Source organism: Bos mutus, chromosome 5, assembly GCF_027580195.1.
Source record: "Bos mutus isolate GX-2022 chromosome 5, NWIPB_WYAK_1.1, whole genome shotgun sequence".
Lineage (NCBI taxonomy): Eukaryota > Metazoa > Chordata > Mammalia > Artiodactyla > Bovidae > Bos > Bos mutus.
The window spans coordinates 4,380,499-4,401,192 of NC_091621.1; the positions used below are offsets into that span (position 1 = coordinate 4,380,499).

Below are 20,694 nucleotides of genomic sequence, written 5' to 3' on the forward strand. Positions count from 1 at the left end.
TTAGGATGGACTGGTTGGATCTCCTCCAAGGGAGGAGTCCAAGGGACTCTCAAGAGTCTTCTCCAACACCACAGTTCAAAAGCATCAATTCTTCAGCACTCAGCTTTCTTTATGGTCCAAATCTCACATCCATACATGACTACTGAAAAAACCATAGCTTTGTAGCTTTGACTATATGGACCTTTGTTGGCAAAATAATGTCTCTGATTTTAATATGCTGTCTAGGTTGGTCATAGCTTTTCTTCCAAGGAGCAAGCGTCTTTTAATTTCATGGCTGCAATCACCATCTGCAGTGATTTTGGAGCCTAAGAAAATAAAGTCTCTCACTGTTTCCATTGTTTCCCATCTATTTGCCATGAAATGATGGGACTGGATACCATGATCTTTGTTTTTTGAATGTTGAATTTTTAGCCAGCTTTTTCACTCTCCTCTATCACTTCCATCAAGAGGCTATTTAGTCCCTCTTTGCTTTCTGCCATAAGGATGGTGTCATCTGCGTATCTGAGGTTATAGATATTTCTCCCTGAAATCTTGGCTCCAGCTTGTGCTTCATCCAGCCTGGCATTTCACATGATGTACTCTGCATATAAGTTAAATAAGCAACGTGACAATATACAGCCTTGATGTACTCCTTTTTCCAATTTGGAACCAGTCTGTTGTCCCATGCCTGGTTCTAACTGTTCCTTCTTGACTTGCTTCTTGCCTTGCATACAGATTTCTCAGGAGGCAGGTAGGTAAGGTGGTCTGGTATTCCCATCTCTTAAAGAATTTTCCACAGTTTGTTGTGATCCACACAGTCAAAGGCTTTGGTGTAGTCAATAAAGCAGAAATAGATGTTTTTCTGAAACTCTCTTGCTTTTTCTATGATCCAACAGATGTTGGCAATTTGATCTCTGGTTCCTCTGCCTTTTCTAAATCCAACTTGAACATCTGGATGTTCTTGGTTCATGTACTGTTGAAGCCTCACTTGGAGAATTTTGAGCATTATTTTGCTAGCGTGTGAGATGAGTGCAATTGTGTGGTAGTTTGAACATTCCTTGGCATTGCCTTTCTTTGGGAGGAGAATGGATACAAAGTATATGTGTGGCTGAGTCCCTTCACTTTCACCGGAAACTATCACAACATTGTTTGTTAATTTGCCGTTCCCCGATGGGGCTTCCCTGGTGGCTTAGAAGGTGAAGAATCTGCCTGCAATGCGGGACACCCAGGTTCAATCCCTGGGTCAGAAAGATACCCTGGAGAAGGGAATGGGAACCCACTCTAGTATTTTTTCTTTGCCTGGAGAATTCCATGGACAGAGGAGCCTGAAGGGCTACAGTCCATGGGGTTGCAGAGAGTCAGATACCGATGAGTGACTAACACTTTCACTTTTCAGTACAAAATAAAAAGTTAGAAAAAAAAAACAACAGCCTATGAAGAAGCTCTATGACATTTATGTGGCTGAGGTCACACCTTGATCAGACCTGATGGAGAGGAAAAGGCATACATTTGACCAGCTCCTGACTATGATACTTTGGATATTGAAAACAAAATTGGGATCATCTAAACTGAGTCCAGTTGGCTGTCTAAATATAAAAGTTTTCACTATTGAAATAAAAAAAGAAGAATGTAAACATCCAAAAGAAACAGCCTCCTTTGTCATGGACACATTGGAAGGTTAAACCTCTTTTTCAACAAAACTGCTGGGGCATATGACAGTTTGGGGACTTCTCTTTGAGCCCTGCTGCCACCAGACCATGAGGCACACACTGTTCAATAAACTCACCAACAGAAAATATTTCTCCTTTGATGGTGAATTGAATTTTAGGAAATAATCCCAAGTCATTTGGAACCAAGCTTAAGGGCTTAAGTAACTGGAATACCCTTTTCTCCCAGTGATTTTTTCTAGGGGGTCAGAAATAAGGCATGATGCTAAAGCAATGAAACAAATGTCCTCGAGTGGCTTCTAACTTTCTCCGAGGGCACTTGCCAAAGAAGTGGTTCAGCGCTGTCGTAACTGAAGAGGAATGAGGACACGGCCTCCCAAGGTGCCCACTTGAAAGGGCAGTGGTCCTTTGGCTCATTGCAACATGTGCCTGAGAGAAAGTCAGCTCAATCATTTCATATTCCAAGTGCGCGGATGACGCAGACAGCCAAACAACCCAAGGGACGCTCAGAAGAGTGAAGACGCCTGTGCTGACCTACCGGTCCCAGGTCATCTCACCCACTCCCCCTTCTTCCGGGAAGGGGAACGCTGAGTAACGCCTGACAGTTTTTAGAAGTGTTCCAGGAAATAGTTGATGCAATCCCTTCTAGGCAACCTAATTCCTTGAGGCTAGGGTGGTGTCTGATTCACTTCTGCGTTTTTAAAGTCCAGCAGACTTCTGGGTACACAGCAGGTGCTCAGTAAATGTTTGCTGGATAGATTGTTTCAGTCATACATTCCTTCAGCAAGTATTTATTGATCTCTTATCACCCACCAGGTGCTGGGGATGCCGTGGTACACAGAATCGTCCTTGTTTGTGCTTGGAGAGCTGATGAATGGTGGACAGTGGATAAAGGGGCTTCTGAGATGGCTCTACTGGTAAAGAACCCGCCTGCCAATGTGAAGACGTAAGAGATGTGGGCTTGATCCCTGGGTTGGGAAAATCCCCTGGAGGAGGGCATGGCTAACCACTCCAGTATCCACGCCTGGAGAATCCCCATGGACAGAGGAGCCTGCTGGGCTAGAGTCCATGGATCACCAAGAGTCGGACATGACTGAAGTGACTTAACACAGCACATAGCGTAGACAGATAAAGATACAGGTCATCTTCAACTCAACAAATATATTTGAGTGCCAGGCAGTGTTCTAGACTTTAAGGAATCAGTGGTGACCAAAACAAAGGCCCTGTCCTGAAACGGCTTACATTCTGTGTGTCCCCAGCATCATGAATCAGAACTCAAAGGGTGTTACCCTGTGGAAAAATGGTTTCACTTAGAGATTAGGTTTTACTTAGAGATTAGATTAGGCTCTATCCTGAGCCTTGGGGCTGGTGTGAATGGGGGTCAGCCTTTTAATGGACCCCTAAATGCCATTCACAGTATCGTCTCCCTAGAAAAGTGAAGTTCAAAGGTCCAAACAACCAGCTTATGCACAAACTCGTGGGGATCATCTGAAAAATGCAGCTTTCACAAAGTGGGGTCTCACAAACATTCTTTGTTTGGCCTGAACAGTGTTGGCCCAACTTTTAAAATTCAGGACATTTCACATAAGAAGCTGGATTTCTGGCTTCTTTTGAAAAGGCTGAGATCTGGCAGCTTTCGGCCCATATTCCCGCATGACAACAATTGGCCAGAGTTACATGCACCCTGGGGTTGGCCAGAGTCCTCCCTCCTCACTATTTTTCTTACACTCAATCTATTTTCTGTTCCCTGTCTGCCTCCTGTAGGCTCCTGTGTTGACATAAGACACAATCTATGCCCTAGTTTACTTTGCCGTTTATTTGAGGGAGAATAACACACAGAAATAAGAATATTGAAGCACAACAAATTCCCAACCACAGGTACAGAGGAAGGTGGGAAAACAGAGAAATTACCGTGAAGATGGGAACAGATGACTGTGGTTCCATCTTTGTAACAACAACAAAAACAGTATCATCTGTTGAGCTCTTATTAGGTGCCAGGCACTGGGTATGGATTATCTCTCAATAACCATATGATGGAAGTGCTATGCCCATGTTTTAGATGAGGAAACTGAGGCTCAGAGGATGAAATTCATTTGCCTATGGTCATGCAGCTAGTAACTGGGAGAGTTTTTCACACTCTGAGCCACTGTGGTATTCTGCCATGGTAGATGGAGGGGATTCCAGGCAAGGAGAACAGCAAGGATAAGAGACCAATGTGGCACAAGCTTTGGATGATGGAGACACTGGTCTGAGTGGAGAATGGGGTGTGTAAAGCAGTATCTACAACGAGAGAACTGTGGGAGCACGGAGAATTCTTGAATGCCACACAGGAGAATATGGCTTGACATAAGAGTTAGCAACCTCCAGAGTTGAAGAGTTACTATGAGAATGGTTTTGCTTCAAGAGAAAATCCCTCTGCCATCAGGCCCTCTGGGAGTACTCAGGACCTTGGACTTTGGGCAAGGAAGTATACCAGGGCAGATGATACCAGTAGCAGCTGCATGGTGAAGTGAAAGTAGCTCAGTTGTGTCCAACTCTTTGCAACCCCATGGACTATACAGTCCGTGGAATTCTCCAGGCCAGAATACTGGAATGAGTAGCCTTTCCCTTCTCCAGGGGACCTTCCCAACCCAGGAATCGAACCGGGGTCTCCTGCATTGCAGGCGGATTCTTTACCAACTGAGCTGTCAGGGTGAATTGGATCAAGTGCAAGAGCACAGCCAGCCGTGGGTGGGGTATGCTGTCAGTAAGAGGCGACCAGCTCTACTGTGGAGCTGTGCTGGTGAACCCTCAGTGGTTGCTCACAGATGCCCACAGCCAAAAGCAGTACCCGGATGTAGACCAGCCACTTTGAGGATAAAAAGCCACAGGACAAAGACTGGGGTGCAAGAAGCAAGAGGAAGCCTGCATCCTTGGTGACTTGCTTAAGTACCTGCTCCAAGCATGGACCTCCAACAGCTGGGCATGAAATAGAGAAAATAAAACCTCAAGTGTCAGGGCTTCCCTCATAGTCCTGTGGTTAAGCATCCACCTTGCAATGCAAAGGATACCAGTTTGATCCCAGGTCCAGGAAAATCCACTTGCCACAGGGCAAATGTGCGCCACAACTAATGAGCCTATTCTCTGGAGCCCTTGAACTGCAACCACTGAGCCCACAGGCGGCCACTATTGAAGCCCACATGCCCTAGAGCCCGTGCTCTGCAACATGAGAAGCCACTGAAATGATAAGCCCTCACGCAGCAACTACAGAATATCCCTCACTTGCCACAACTAAAGAAAGCCCATGAGTGGCAACAAAGACCCAGCACAGCCAAAAATAAAATAAATATTTTAAAAAATAAGTTACTATGATAGTGTTATTTTCAGAAGGCAATGGAGTGGTACCGAGAGAACTGGAAAAAAAAAATATTCAGAGCCAGGAATACCCAGGTGTTTCTAGGATGCTGTAGGAATAATAATAATGTTATCAAATACAATGGAATACTACTCAGCCATAAAAAAGAATGACATAATGCCATTTGCAGCAACATGGATGGACCTAGAGATGATCATATTATACTAAGTAAAGTAAGTCAGAAAAAGACTAATACCATATCACTTATGTGGAATCTAAAATACGATACGGATGAACTTATTCACAAAGCAGAAACAGACTCACAGGCATAGAAAACAATTTTATGGTTACCTAGGGGAAATGGGGTGGGGGAGGGATACATTAGGAGTTTGGGATTAGCAGATACCAACTATTATATATAAAACAGATAAACAACAAGGTCTTACTGTATACTACAGGGAACTGTATTCAATATCCTATAATCAACAATAATAAAAAAGAATATGAAAACAAATATATATGTTTAACTGAATTACTTTGCTGTATACCAGAAATTAACACAATATTGTAAATCAACTATACTTAAATTTAAAATGTAATCAACAACAGTAACTAGCATTAACTGAAAATTTAGTATGTTGTATTTGCCAGCAATAGATTGAGTATAAAAGAATGTTAAAAACAAAAAAAGACAACAACCCAATCAGGTCTCATAATTTTCATCTTAGACTATTGAGATTTCCATTAAGGGATTTCCTTAGAAAACTTTACTTCAACTCTTTTGGCCACTGTGTTGTGGGACATTTTCCAGTCTAATGCATACACAAGAACAACCTGGGCAGTTGGAACCTTGCCCATAACCAGTGCATAACCAGAGACTCAGAGCAGGGAAATACCACTTTTTGCTTATCTTTGCTAATGATTTCCTAAAATTAATTTTGGCGAGAAAAATCCATAGACACATTCAGCAAACATGCACTTCAAACCATTTGGAATTCATCTTACAAAAAGCATATGATCTTTAAAACTACAGGAAGCTTAACTTTTCAAAGCATGGGAGTGCCATGATGGAATTTATTCTCTGGAAAACTCACCTAGTACCTGTTGGACAAGGGGGACTAATGAAGCCTGGCACATAGTGGCTGACACTAGTACCTGTCAAATGAATGAATGAACAAACGAGATCAGGTTGGAGTGACTTTAATACTTGGGGCAGGAAATGATGGAGTGTGGACTGAAGGAGTGGCTGAAGGGGCACATAGGGTGTGGGTCTCATGCCAGATGTGAGAAGAGTGGGAGCACCCTGGGAAGCCCTCAAGTTTAACTGGGCTGAATGGGTGGAAGGGGGCTCCATCCCCATGATTAATAAATGACAACAAGGCAAGTTATGGGGGTGGGGGTGGGGGTGGTGAGAAGGATAATGCTTCCAAATGTGGTGCTCAAGGGCATAGGCTCCCAGGTAAATTTCTGCTCCCCCACTCACTGGTTACTTTACTTAACCCCCTGTGCTAAGTCGCTTCAGTCGTGTCCGACTCTGCGATCCTATGACTGTACCAGGTTTCTCCGTCTATGGGATTCTCCAGGCAAGAATACTGGAGTGGACTGCCATTCCCTTTTCCAGGGGATCTTCCCAACCCAGGGATCAAACCCTTGTTTCCTGCGTCTCCTGCATTGCAAGGGGATTCTTTACCTCTGAGCCACCAGGGAAGACCTAAGCCCCTGTGCCTCAGTTTCTATTTGTTGTTTATGCGGCTTGTTTGCTCACTAAATCTGGTCACTCATGGAATCAGGATTAAATATGAGATCAAGTTTAAAATACACGTCATTAACTGAAACCATAGCTACGACAAGCAGTTTGAATCATATGGGTGTCAGTCATGGTTCACACAGGCTAAGCTAACGAAGCAGCCACCTGCCAAAGGCCACAGCCTTCTAAAATAACCACATTCTTATCCACGTTTCATTTCTCTTACTGGAGCTTCTTCGCCTCAAGGTATCTAGGTGGCTTATGACTATGAAGCATTTTAATAAGCTCTAGGAGCAAAGAGATGTAATTGGCGTTAAGGGCGACTTTGATGCTTGATGAGTTTCTACAGGAATAGCATCATGACACCGTTCCCCAAACCTCCTCGCAAACTGCAGAAGGTCCGTGCGTGAACCGAAGTTGCTAATTGGAATGCCAGCTTCCCTGCCCAAGGCATGGCAGAAAGAAAGGCAGTTAATTATATCTCTTCATATCTGATGAAATTTCCCCTTTTCCTCCCCACTTCTACAGAACATCATTAGTCTGGCATGGTGAACAATACTCCATTATACCTGGATTTTTTTTTTTTCTTTAATGATCACAAAAACATTCTACTTCTTCCATTTTCTGATCTTCTATTTAACAACTTGATCATATTTGAATTGAGCCTATCCTATTATGGAGGGATAATGACCTCAATCCACTCGCCAACACAAATCATTATCTGCAGTATACATTGTCAAAAGGCCTCCTCACTAAGTTTCAGCACACAGCATCTGGGGGCACATGCTGGAAGCTTCATATTAGTGCTTTACAATGAAGAGCAGATGTCTCAGCTTGTAGCATAATTTCTCCCTCTGCTCTCATTTTAAACCTATTTTTCTTGTATATGCACATGGGCATTCAGTCCAGCCTCCGCTTCTCAAGTCCTTGTAGATGTGTCTGGGACAGAAACTTTTTTCTTCTATTTTACCAAAAGTAAAGACAACAGGATGACAGAGGATGACATGGTTAGATGGCATCACCCCCTCATTGGACACGAGTTTAAGCAAACTCTGGGAGATAGCAGAGGACAGGGAAGACTGGTGTCCTGCAGTAAATGGGGTGACAAAGAGTTGGACACAATAACTGAACAATAAAAAGATGCCAGGATTCTTTTATTTTTAAATTGCTAAACATCATAATTTATTACTGAGGTTATCAGAGAGATCTGAGACTGTAAAATATGTGGGAAAAATAAACTAGTTAAGCACTCAGAGCCAGACAATAGTCTAATCCCTTCAGTGGCTCCTCTCTATCTCTCATACAAGTCCAAACTCCTTGCCTTGACACCCACAGCTCCTTCTTTCTGACCCTAACTACTTCTGCATCTCCAGCTTCTCTGGCCTCACTCCCCTACATAGACACTTCTCTCCAGACCCCTGGACTGTCTGCCACTCCTCAAACACACCTGCCACATTCCACCCTACTATACATGTTCCCTGGCCTTCCCACTACCGGAGGGGACTCCCTCTTTTGAGCCTCACTCTTCAATGCTCAGCTGAAATTTCTCTTCCATGAAGCCATGTTTAATTCCCACACAGCCCCATCTGCTAAACACTAATTTCTTCCTTGACAAATTCACATATTCATTCATTTGATAATAAGTAGAGTGCTGAGTTATATCTGTAGAAAGCATCTTACTTGAGATGTGTCCTCTGCTCCCAAAGCTCTCACTGCCTCCTAGGGATTTCCAGGGCTCTTCCCATCTTTTCATGGCTCTAACAGCTTCACTGAGAGAAAGCAGTGTTACATCAGGGATCACTGAGCTTGGAATCCTCCTCCATCACTGACAAGCACTACTGTCTCAGGTATGTTACCTGAACTCTCAGACTCTCACTTCCTTCATCTGTGAAAATGAAGGGAATGGTATCCAATACTCATCTCCCAAGGCTGCTGTGAGGGTAAAACAAGAATCCATGCACAACCTTCAGCCCTCCAGCTGGTATATGCCAATCACTCAATGGAGGGTAACTATCAGTATGGAGGGTAACTGTGTTATTGTGGAATATTCAGGTAATGCTTCACATCTTAGACTGAAATTTCTTTGAAGACTGGGACCAAAGCACATTTCTATTTAGTCAGTGTAGTTCCTAGCACTGTGCCCTGAACATGGTCAGTAACACAGCAGATAGAAGGAAGAGGAAGGGAGTGGGGATGGGGGGAAGAAAAGCAAGCTTTTGCACAGATCCAAAAAACAAAAAACTTAAAAAAATTTTTTTAACGTGGACTAATTTTAAAGTCTTTAATGGGTTTGTTACAACATTGTTTCTGTTTTATGTTTATTTTTTTGGCTCTGAGGCATGTGGGATCGTAGGTCCCTGACCAAGGATCAAACCCACACCCCCTGCAAATGCAGGTTTGATTCCTGGTCAGGGGCCTAAGATCCCACATGCCTCACAGCCAGGGAAAGTTCCTCAAAAAACTTTTTACAAAAACTTCAACACCTGGGTGGTCAAGGGGAAACCTGTTTACATTAACAGATTTGATTTATATATATTTTCAAGGGCCTACTCTGTACCAGAGATGCTCATGCTTGCTGTTGCTATTCCCTCAAGATGGGTAACATTATCCCCAGGATGTAAAGGAAGAGATGGAAGGCTAAAGTGACTTGCCCCAAATCACAAGGCTGGGGAAAAAGCCTGCCTTGGAGTATGAACTCAGGGGTGACCCTTATAAAGCTCTCACTCTGTGCTAGGGACTGATATCCATCTGCTCAGTGAGTCAGTGTTTATCTATTGAGCATCTACTATGTGCCAGGCACTGGAGAATACAGCAGTCAACAAGGAGACACAAACCCATCCTCTGCTTTTAGGAAGCTGACAGTTTCTCAGAAGGTAGATGGGAACCCAGGAAGGACAATCAGTTCAGTTCAGTTGCTCACTAGTGTCCGACTCTTTGTGACCCCATGAACTGCAGCACGCCAGGCCTCCCTGTCCATCACCAACTCCCAGAGTTCACCCAAACTCATGTCCGTTGAGTCGGTGATGTCATACAACCATCTCACCCTCTGTCGTCCCCTTCTCCTCCTGCCCTCAATCTTTCCCAGCATCAGGGTCTTTTCAAATGAGTCAGCTTTTCGCATCAGGTGGCCAAAGTACTGGAGTTTCAGCTTCAACATCAGTCCTTCCAATGAACACCCAGGACTGATCTCCTTTAGGATGGACTGGTTGGATCTCCTCCAAGGGAGGAGTCCAAGGGATTCTCAAGAGTCTTCTCCAACACCACAGTTCAAAAGCATCAATTCTTCAGGGCTCAGCTTTCTTTATAGTCCAACTCTGACATCCATACATGACTACTGGAAAAACCATAGCCTTGACTAGACGGACCTTTGTTGACAAAGTAACGTCTCTACTTTTTAATTTGCTGTCTAGGTTGGTCATAACTTTCCTTCCAAGGAGTAAGCGTCTTTTAATTTTATGGCTGCAGTCACCACCTGTGATGATTTTGGAGCCCTCAAAAATAGTCAGTCACTGTTTCTACTGTTTCCCCATCTATTTCCCCATCTATTTGAAGTGATGGGACCGGATGCCATGATCTTAGTTTTATGAATGTTGAGCTTTAAGCCAACTTTTTCACTCTCATCTTTCACTTTCATCAAGAGGCTCTTTAGTTCTTTTTCACTTTCTGCCATAAGGGTGGTGTCATCTGCATATCTGAGGTTATTGATATTTCTCCCAGCCATCTTGATTCCAGCTTGTGCTTCTTCCAGCCCAGCATTTCTCATGATGTACTCTGCATAGAAGTTAAATAAGCAGGGTGATGATATACAGCCTTGATGTACTCCTTTTCCCTATTTGGAACCAGTCTGCTGTTCCACATCCAGTTCTAACTTTTGCTTCCTGACCTGCATACAGGTTTCTCATGAGGCAGGTCAGGTGGTCTGGTATTCTCATCTTTTTCAGAATTTTCCACAGTTTATTGTGATCCACACAGTCAAAGGCTTTGGCATAGTCCATAAAGCAGAAATAGATGTTTTTCTGGAACTCTCTTGCTTTTTCGATGATCCAGTGTATGTTAGCAATTTGATCTCTGGTCCCTCTGCCTTTTCTAAAACCAGCTTTAACATCTGGAAGTTTATGGTTCACATATTGCTGAAGCCTGGCTTGGAGAATTTTGAGTATTACTTTACTAGCGTGTGAGATGAGTGCAATTGTGTGGTAGTTTGAGCATTCTTTGGCATTGCCTTTCTTTGGGATTGGAATGAAAACTGACCTTTTCCAGTCCTATGGCCACTGCTGAGTTTTCCAAATTTGCTGGCATATTGAGTGCAGCACTTTCACAGCATCATCTTTCAGGATTTGTAATAGCTCAACTGGAATTCCATCACCTTCACTAGCTTTGTTCGTAGTGATGCTTTCTAAGGCCCACTTGACTTCACATTCCAGAATGTCTGGCTCTAGATCACACCATTGTGATTATCTGGGTCATGAAGATCTTTTTTGTACAGTTCTTCTGTGTATTCTTGCCACCTCTTATTAATATCTTCTGCTTCTGTTAGGTCCATACCATTTTTGTCCTTTATTGTGCCCATCTTTGCATGAAATGTTCCCTTGGTATCTCTAATTTTCTTGAAGAGATCTCTAGTCTTTCCCATTCTGTTGTTTTCCTCTATTCATTTGCATTGATCACTGAGGAAGGAGCTTCCCTTGTGGCTCAGCTGGTAAAGAATCTGCCTGCAATGCCAGCGACCTGAGTATAATCCCTGAGTTTGAAGATCCTCTGGAGAAGGGAAGGGGTACCCACTCCAGTATTCTGACCTGGAGAATTCCATGGACTATGTTGCACTGGGTCACAAAGAGTTGGAAGGACGATCACCAGATGATAAATAAGTTCAAAATGGTGGCTCACGTGGGCTCTGGGTAGGCTTGAGTCAGATTCCCCAAAAGCCCAAAACAAACAAACAAAAACCCCACCAAATCTATTTTATTGAACAAACAATTAAATCCAAGATTTGCTGTTGGGTAGACAAACATGGGCTTCCCTGGTGCCTCAGATGGTAAAGAATTTGCCTGCAATGCAGGAGACTGAGTTTGATCCCTGGGTTGGGAAGATCCCCTGGAGAAGGAAATGGCAACTCATTCCAGTATTCTTGCCTAGAAAAATCCCATGAACAGAAGAGCCTAATGGGCTCCAGTCCACGGGGTTGCAAAGAGTCAGACATGACTGAATGACTAACACTTAACCTGTCTTCAGACAAACATGAGTTCAGGTGGGTCCCTGGTATTTCTCCCAGGACCTCGGCTGGCCCCGGCTCCCCTTGGTTGAGGGTCTTCTTAGGCGTTAGGCATTTCCCCCACTTGGGTAGAGTGAGACTGGGAACCTCTGCCTTGTTTTCCTCCTCTTCAAAGAGGGGTAACAGTTCGGCCTCCTCTACAAGTATTCATGGGATCCAAGGATCTCGGTTGGTGACATCAGCTGGGGTAAGCCTGGCACACCACGGGTGTTGGCTCAACCTGTTTAGTTTGGTCAGTGCTCAGCCATGGACTGAATCAGGGATTTATTTCTGCCATTGTAACGACTCAAGTGGACCGGAATCTGGAGTAATCTAATCCAAATCTCGTTTCTCTCCTACAAGCTACTGAATTGGTATTCCCGAAAGGCCTGGCATTAGCCACGGTCTGGCATCAAAGTCGCTCTGTTCATTTTTTGATTAATCAAGTTTTTTTTTTTTTTTTTTTTTAACAGAAACTAGGCAGTGTAATAGGAGACTGTCGCAAGTTTGGTCTTGTTGCTAACCCATCTGTTGGGACCTAGGCTAGGGGTTGGCAGTCAGAGTGCTAGTGGCCCCGACTGGCAGCAGAGAAGATTTCAGCACCATCCTCTACGGTAGCATAAACCACCCCTTTCAATCTTCCCTTTCCATCTAGTCCCTGTCTACTCAACTCTACCTCACCATTACGAATAGGACTGCAGAGAACATCATAGGTGCTCCCTTGCACACCTGGGGAAGTGTCTCTCCGTGTCAGTATCCAGGCGTGGATGCATATATCAACATGTTTTTAATTCACGGGATTGCAAAATTGCCCACTCAAAAGGCTTTACCATTTTATACCTTCACCCACAGCATAAAATATTTTCTAGAATTAAGAACCTGGCTCTGCAACGTAGCATCTCATTCTCTGAGACATTTACACCCTTCGTGTTGTCCTGTTTATCTTTCTCCCTCTCTAGGTGAAGGTTTCTAGCAGGACTAAGTCACATGGGCTAGATGCCGCCATTATCTATCACTTCTGGTTACATTCACAGCTAAGAATGTTTAGCCTCTCTCTCTGGAAGGAGGTGGTCTAACTTATATGATGGAAGCAAATAAGGTTGTGCTTCGTTGTTGTTCAGTCGCTTAGTTGTGTCCGATTCTTTGTGACCCCATGGACTGCTGCACACCAGGCTTTACTAACCTTCACTGTCTCCCAGAGCTTGCTCAAACACATGTCCATTGAGTCGGTGATGCCATCCAACCATCTCATCCTCTGACGTCCCCTTCTCCTCCCGCCCTCAATCTTTCCCAGCATCAGGGACTTTTCCAATGAATCAGCTCTTTGCATTAGGTGGCCAAAGTATTGGAACAGTACCCAGTCTGATTTTCTACCTCTGGCCTCTGAGGACATTTTAAAGAGAAACACCAAATTTATCTTGTTTCATATTGATTTTAAGATGTGGAAAGCCTAGCAATCATTCAAGCCTAATTATTATTTTTCAAAAGAAAGGAAAATGTCTCCCATGTAAGTGACAGGTCTTCCATTCCCCTCCTTGGGGAAGGGCCTTCCTTTCCCTGGAAACTGCAGATGGGAAAGTGTCTCCACTCTGACGGCACAGAGAAGCTCCGAGTGACACTGGCCACAGGAGAGGTGTGTGAGAGGGAGGAGGACATGTGCTGGCCGCAAGCCGGCCAGGACAGTGCAACGGGCTGCTTCCCCGGCCGAAATCCTCCTTGTGAATAGAGGTTATTGTGTGGCCAGGATTCCAGCAGGGCTCATCATCCCCAGTGGGTTGGGCTTGACTAACCTCATGACCGAGGATGCTGGAAAGTGTTTGGCGGAAGGCATTTGACAATATTTGCCTGTTTTCTGCTGGGGGCTGCCTCCAGATCATGTGACTCTGCTTATTTTTGGCAGCTTGGCTGCTGTATTATTTGTTCTTAGAACGGGGATGGTCTCTGGGGCCATGGGGAGGGGGCTGGCAGCCAGGCTGGGGAAGGCAAAAGAAGCAGATGGCTCCTAACCCAATCCCAGAAACAAGCCAAGCATCCTGGGAGAGCTGGGCACTGTCAGGCCAGCAGCTACCACCTGGGTGGTGAGGCCAGGGTCCCTTCCTGAGCCTGCCCAGTACCCCTAGAGAAAGGGGACAACATGAAGGATGAAGATACCTCAAAGGATGAGATGCCCTGTCGTGGAGCAACATTCTTTTTTTAAAGCATTTTGTACTGAGGCTGTATATAAAATGGTAAGGCTGTTACAGCGGGCAATTTTGCAATCCTGTTAACATTTTCTGTGCATCCAGCACTTCCACTGCCTGATACCCATGCAGAAGAAATACTTCACCAGGTGTGTGAGGGGACGTATGAAGATGTTCTTTGGGGCTCTGCATGTAATGATGAAGATGAGATCTGGACACAGCTAAATGCATGTCAAGAGGGAAATGTCAGGACTTCACTGGTGGCCCAGTGGTTAAGGCTGCCTTTCAGTGCAGTGGGTGTCTGTTTGATCCCTGGTCAGGGAACTAAGATCCCACATGCCCCAGGGCAATTAAGCCTGAGCTGCAACAGAAGAATCTGTGGGAAGAAACTGCTTGCCTCAACTAAGACCCCATGCAGCCAAATAAATAATTTTTTTTAAATAAAGAGGGAAATGGTGAAAGGAATTCTGCCTCGGTCTTACATGAAATACTGCACAGTGATTAAAATGAGGTTGTTCTTTGTGGACTAATCTGGCTATAGCTTGAGGATATGTGGAAGAAAAGCAAGCTGAGGAAGAAAGCAACTGTGCATCAAGACAGTGTGACAGGTTGTGGAACTAACTATATTTTTGTTGTTATATATCTTCATTCTTTTATAAAGGAGAAAATACTAAATAAAACACACAGTTCAGAAACTTCTATCAGTACATGTGTGTTAGTTGCTCAGTCATGTCAGACTCTTTGTGACTGCATGGACTGTAGCCCACCAGGCTCCTCTGTCCGTGGGATTTCCCAGGCAAAAATACTGGAGTGGGTTGCCATACTCTCCTCCAGGGGATCTTCCTGACCCTGGGGATTGAACCTGGATCTCCTGCATTGGAGGCAGATTCTTTATCATCTGAACCGCCAGGAAAGTCCATCCTATCAATACATATGCAGGTAAATGCATAGGTAAGGGACAGTACACACACACACACACACATACACACACGTGTATGCATGTATGCACAAACATCCACACACACGCATATTTCTCACTGGTAACAGCGTTGCTTTGGAGGACAAGGGAAGGAACTACATGAAGAAAGGACTTTAACCTTATCTGTAATGTTTTTGTTTTTCAATAAGGAAATACATTTTGTGTAAAGAATTTAAAATTCAAATGTAAATGAGTATTTGTTGAATTTATTTGCATCCTGCCCTCTTCTAAAAACCTAACAAAATAAGAAAAATGAGAAGAAAATTAGACAAAGGAAAGAGGTGGAAAAGTATAGAAACACCAGATTTAGCTCTGGACTTCTTGGCAGCCAGAGCAGAAAGGGGACATAGTATAAATTATGCCATTTTCCCTTGTAAATGGAGGGTGTCTTCAGTTCCTTCTGAGAGACAAAGTTTTATACTGAAACTCTAGTCTAAAATAATATACTCATGTGGAACTCGATGTAAGAGGTCACACATCCTCCACCATGGTTTTGAGCATGACTGTCCCATCACTTCATGGCAAATAGGTGGGGAAACAATGCAAACAGTGACAGACTTTAGTTTCTTGGGCTCCAAAGTCACTGTGGATGGTGACTGCAGCCATGAAATTAAAAAACACTTGCTCCTTGGAAGAAAAGCTATGAGCAACCTAGACAGCATATTAAAAAGCAGAGACATCACTTTGCTGACAAATGTCCAAATAGTCAAAGCTATTGTTTTTCCAGTAGTCATGTACAGATGTGAGAGTTGGACCATAAAGAAGGCTGAGTGCTGAAGAATTGATGCTTTTGAACTGTGTTATTGGAAAAGACTCTTGAGAGTCCCTTGAATAGCAAGGAGATCAAACCAGTCAATCCTAAAGGAATCAATCCTGAATATTCATTGGCATGACTGATGCTGAAGCTGAAACTCCAGTAGTTTGGCCACCTGATGTGAAGAGCCAACTCATTGGAGAAGACCCTGATGCTGGGAAAGACTGAAGGCAGGAGGAGAAGGCGACGACAGAGGATAAGATGGTTGGATGGCATCACCGACTCGATGGACATGAGTTTGAGCAAGCTCTGGGAGATGGTGAAGGACAGGAAAGCCTGGCGTGCTGCAGTCCATGGGATCGCAAAGAGTTGGACACAACTTAGCCACTGAACAACAGCTGTCCCTAAGTTTAGAGAAATGTCCTTGCTTCTTCTTCCCTGCTGTTTACAGCCTCCCTGCCTCCTTATCCCGTCTCATCAGTGTCACTGTCTTCCGTACTGGCTAAGCTCCCATAACACAGACCACTTTCTGCAGCTCCCTGAACAAGCTCCGCCTACTCCACCCTGGAGAGAGTGAACAGGCAGTGGTGCATCCGCGCATGCCGAGGTTACCTTTCAGGACTGAGACGTCCTTCCCCACTGTCGAGAGATTGACTGCTGAGGCTGAAGCTTACCTGGGGAGTCGTCCTCAGCAGGACTGGAAGGGAACTGCCTCGCCCAAATTTAGCCCTGTTCCTGGGGGCTGCCTGCCTGCTGTGATGAGTGAGGTGCAGGAATAAAGGCCCAGATCCATCGCCTCAGTTAGTCTCTGAAGGGCTTATCTCTGATGGGCCACCCCAGCTTAGAACTCCCTGTGGGATCACCAAAGCCATTGCCGTAGCCCCCTTGCAGCCCGATAACCCTCCTTACACCCTTGTGGTATCAATACTGGGCACCCACCTAATAAACCACCTGCACACATTGTTCTGCTCAGGGTCTGCCTCTGGGAGAGCCTGACCCACACTGTCCCCTCTACTGAGAACGTTTCCCTGATTTTAACACTACTGTGGTGTCATGAGGACTTCTTGTCACATAAATGTCCACTTAGATGTCACCACTTCAAGGAAGCTTTCCCTCACTAGTTAACCTAAAATGGCCTCTGAGATACTATCATCTCAGCCAATTCTAATTCTTCACTCTGTGCTTATCTCTATCTAATATATTCCTTGTTTATTTATAAATTGTTATCCAAATTTTTCTTTCATCAGCCCCTATTCTTGGTCTGTCTTATCCACCACTGCATTCTCAGAGCCTAGAATAGGGGCCAGCAAACAGTAGGTGCTAATATTTCTTAACTTAGTTAATGACTGAAATTCTATCTTAAAAAATAAAGGGGATTGGAGGAAAATTTGAGGTTTGAACAACTTGATGCCTCTTGATAATAATAAGACTAAATTTTACAAATTTTCACACCTAATTTGGCTCTGAAAACAGATTTTTTTTTTTTTTTCATAAAAACAAATCCACTGCCTGGCTTTGTGAATTGGAAGATGAAATTTCTTCTGGAATGACATATGGGACCTTTTATTTAGAAAAATAAATATTTTGTATAGACTTAGGTGCAGTGGGAGAACTGACTATGAGTATATCAGGAAGGAGAGAAGCCCTATTTCAGGATGTCCTTGTGGGACTCAGAAGGAAGATGTCTGCTGAGTGATCCACAGTTGCTAAGCTTTATCTAGCACCCACTCTTCTCCAGACACTGTTCAAGCCCTCTGTACATACTCTTTGTGACTACATTATGAGGAAAATACTACTGCCATCCCCATTTTACAGGTGAGTAGACTGAGGCACAGAAAGGTGAAGGACCTTGCCCAAGGTCACACAGAAAAGCACAGCTGGGAGTTAATTCCTGGCAGTCTTCCCAGGTGGTGCTAGTGGTAAAGAACCCCCTGCTAATGAAGGATATGTAAAAGATGAGGGTTTGATCCCTGGGTTAGGAAGATCCCCTGGAGAAGGGCATGGCAACCCACTACAGTATTCATGCCTGGAGAATCCCACAGACAGAGGAGCCTGGTGGGCTGCAGTCCATAGTGCTGCAAAGAGTTGGACATGACTGAAGCAACGTAATACACATGCATGCAATCTGATGTAAGAGATTACACTATCGACAGCCTCTCTGTTGCCAGGCAAATGTCAGAAGATCACAGAAAAACAGATGTGAACAAGGTGATTTTCTTCTGGTCCCTTTCAAATTCTTCACTCTGAAATGTACAATGTGTTCAGATGATTAAACCAAGAGTGTCTGCTGATTTCTAGCATTTCTAGAAACTCTCACTCCCCAAGTCTTTTATGTTGATCCTTCACTCGATGTACTGGCATTGTGAGAATTTGTGTGGCCATAATTTGGGCAGAAGGGCATAGGGAGAGATTTGAAGAGAGTAGTAAAGTAGAGTTTTAAATAAAGCAAAAAAGCAGCAAATGCAGCAAGAAAAGGAATGTAGGGACAAATTGAAGGAAACAAGCCAAAAGACTGGAAATGGAGCTCTTGAAAACAACCTTTGCTATCCTTGAAGCAAAACAAGCTGACTATTGAGACTCTTGTTGGAGAAGATTGAGTTGCATTCCTGAATGCTTTCTCCCAACATTGTTTTCCTCTCACCTGTAGGTGGATTTGTCAAAAGAATCTAATATGATTTGCTCATTAAAACCCATCTGCTTCCTTTTCTGATCTGGCCTCTCCATCTTTCCTGATTTTTCTCTTCCCTTTTTCTGAAGCAAAGACTTTGCAGTTAAAGTGATCCAGCCAGGTTCCTGCCTTTGCCACTTCATGGCTGTGTGTATTTTTGGATAAACGATTTAACTGCCTAAGCTTTCTTTTCCTCATCTGTAAAATGGGCATAACAACACCAACTTGACAGAATTGTAAGAATGAAATGAGACACTTGTACAAAGTGCCTAACATGTAGCCTGGCACACAGTAGATTCATCCCTTTCTCTCTCCTTCCCCTTTATTCCTTACTTCCTTTGCCTTTGTGGACTGCACTGCTAGAAGCAGTAATAGCCCTTAACTGACAAAATCCTCTGAGGGGTGAGTGTCAGGTATTCCTGTAGCCTTGGTGTTCAAAGCCAGAACATAATTTGTAAGTCAAGCTCTTAGAGGGGAATTTACCTGTATGTATCAAACATGAATGCAAACACTTAAACCACATCATTAACTGTTATATCAAGTCCAGGAATTCCAAACAGTAAAGGGAGAGCCATTCAAGTAGATAATTTGTATTCATGTTATTAATCAAAAAATAATTATAGTATGAAGTGTTAGTCACTCAGTCATGTCCAGCTCTTTCATAACCCTATGGACTGTAGCCCACCAAATTCCTCTGTCCATGGGATTTCCCAGGCAAGAATACTGGAGTTGGTTGCCATTTCCTCCTCCCGGGGATCTTCCCAACCCAGGGATTGAACCTGTGTCTCCTGCACTGCAGGCAGATTCTTTACTCTCTGAGTCACCAAGGAAGCCAATTGTAGTATAGTTGCAATTAATTATTAATTTATTGAGGGGTCATTGGTAAGGGAGAACAGACCTATGCCTTTATAATTGGCTGCAACATTATTTATTAAAATAATAGATTCTATTCAAGTCAATAACAGCCATGTGGAATCCAGTCCTTGTCAGTGTTTTGATGTGGGGAAAATAAGTCTACTCCCAAATAAAATAAACGTGAAAATTTAAATCTCCAGGCTATATCTAAGTTGAGTACTTTTTACACACCTGCAAATTAAACTGATTGCATACGGGCTATTGGGTGTCAAGTTACTATGACATTCCAACTGATATGCTGTGCTATTGGCAAGAAGACCAGTTATATGAGCTTTGCATCAAGAGAAAACTTGTTCAGAATGGAACTTACCATTGCAGAGTAGCAGGAGTGGAGTGGGGCTTGGATGCTCTGTTATTTTCTTTTTCCTCATCTGTTAAAAGAAAAAGGAGTGAACTTCAGTAGGAAACCAATGGGTGTTTCAGCTCTCCCAAGTTTCAAAAGACTACACTGTCCTCAAATGTTGATGCTTTGAGAGCAATGGCATTTTTGCTTTTTCAACATAAGAGATTTATCACACTTTAACAAGAAAAAAAGGAGAAACTGACTTTTACAGAAAAATCTTATATCAATTTGTATTTTTATTTGATATAATACATTACAGTATGAAGAGCTATCTCCATCACTGAATAGTATGACTGCACTCCTCCAAATCCTAGAGACATGAATGTTGGTTAACTTAAATCTATCATGGTAATTTTATATCCTCTAACACACTGGTAGATTAGGTGGGGCGTGTGACATGGTGATCTGGACTATCAGATTAAGAAGAAGCCCTGTGGAACTTTTGGGAATTTTTTTTTTTTTCCTAACAAAAAGGAAAAAGGGCCTTGATTTCAAATTTCTGGTCTCCAAAACTGTGGTGGGGGGGGGGGTGTCTGCTTTTGAAAAAAAGAGGGAGAGAGAGAGAGGGAAAAAGGAAGAAAGGGAGGAATGGAGGAAGGACGAAAGGAAAGAAAAGAAATGAAAGGAGAAAAGAGGGAGAAAGGGGAAGGGAGGGAGGGAGGGAAAGAAACAGAAGAGATACCCTGGTCTGACCTACTTTTGAACGTGGCTGTGAGTGGACATGATAACTGGAGTGAGGTAGCAAACTTTCAACTGGGAAAAGAGCAGTCTGAGGACAAATTCAATGCCAAGGAAGTCAGAGAGGAAAAGGGGAAAAACCTGGGGATTCTGAATATCATGCTGTGCCTCTCATTCAGTTCAGTTCAGTTCAGTTGCT

At 43.7% G+C, this 20,694-nt stretch overlaps 1 protein-coding gene across 1 annotated transcript in view; it reads right to left on the bottom strand.

Annotated features, from left to right (window-relative positions):
- The window catches only part of RFX4 (regulatory factor X4), a 153,652-nt gene that overhangs the window by 106,802 nt on the left and 26,156 nt on the right, over positions 1 to 20,694 (bottom strand). The window contains exon 3 of the mRNA XM_005893685.3: positions 19,785 to 19,845. Coding sequence (XP_005893747.1) covers positions 19,785 to 19,845 — 61 coding nt within the window. The remainder of the gene's footprint in view (positions 1 to 19,784; positions 19,846 to 20,694) is intronic.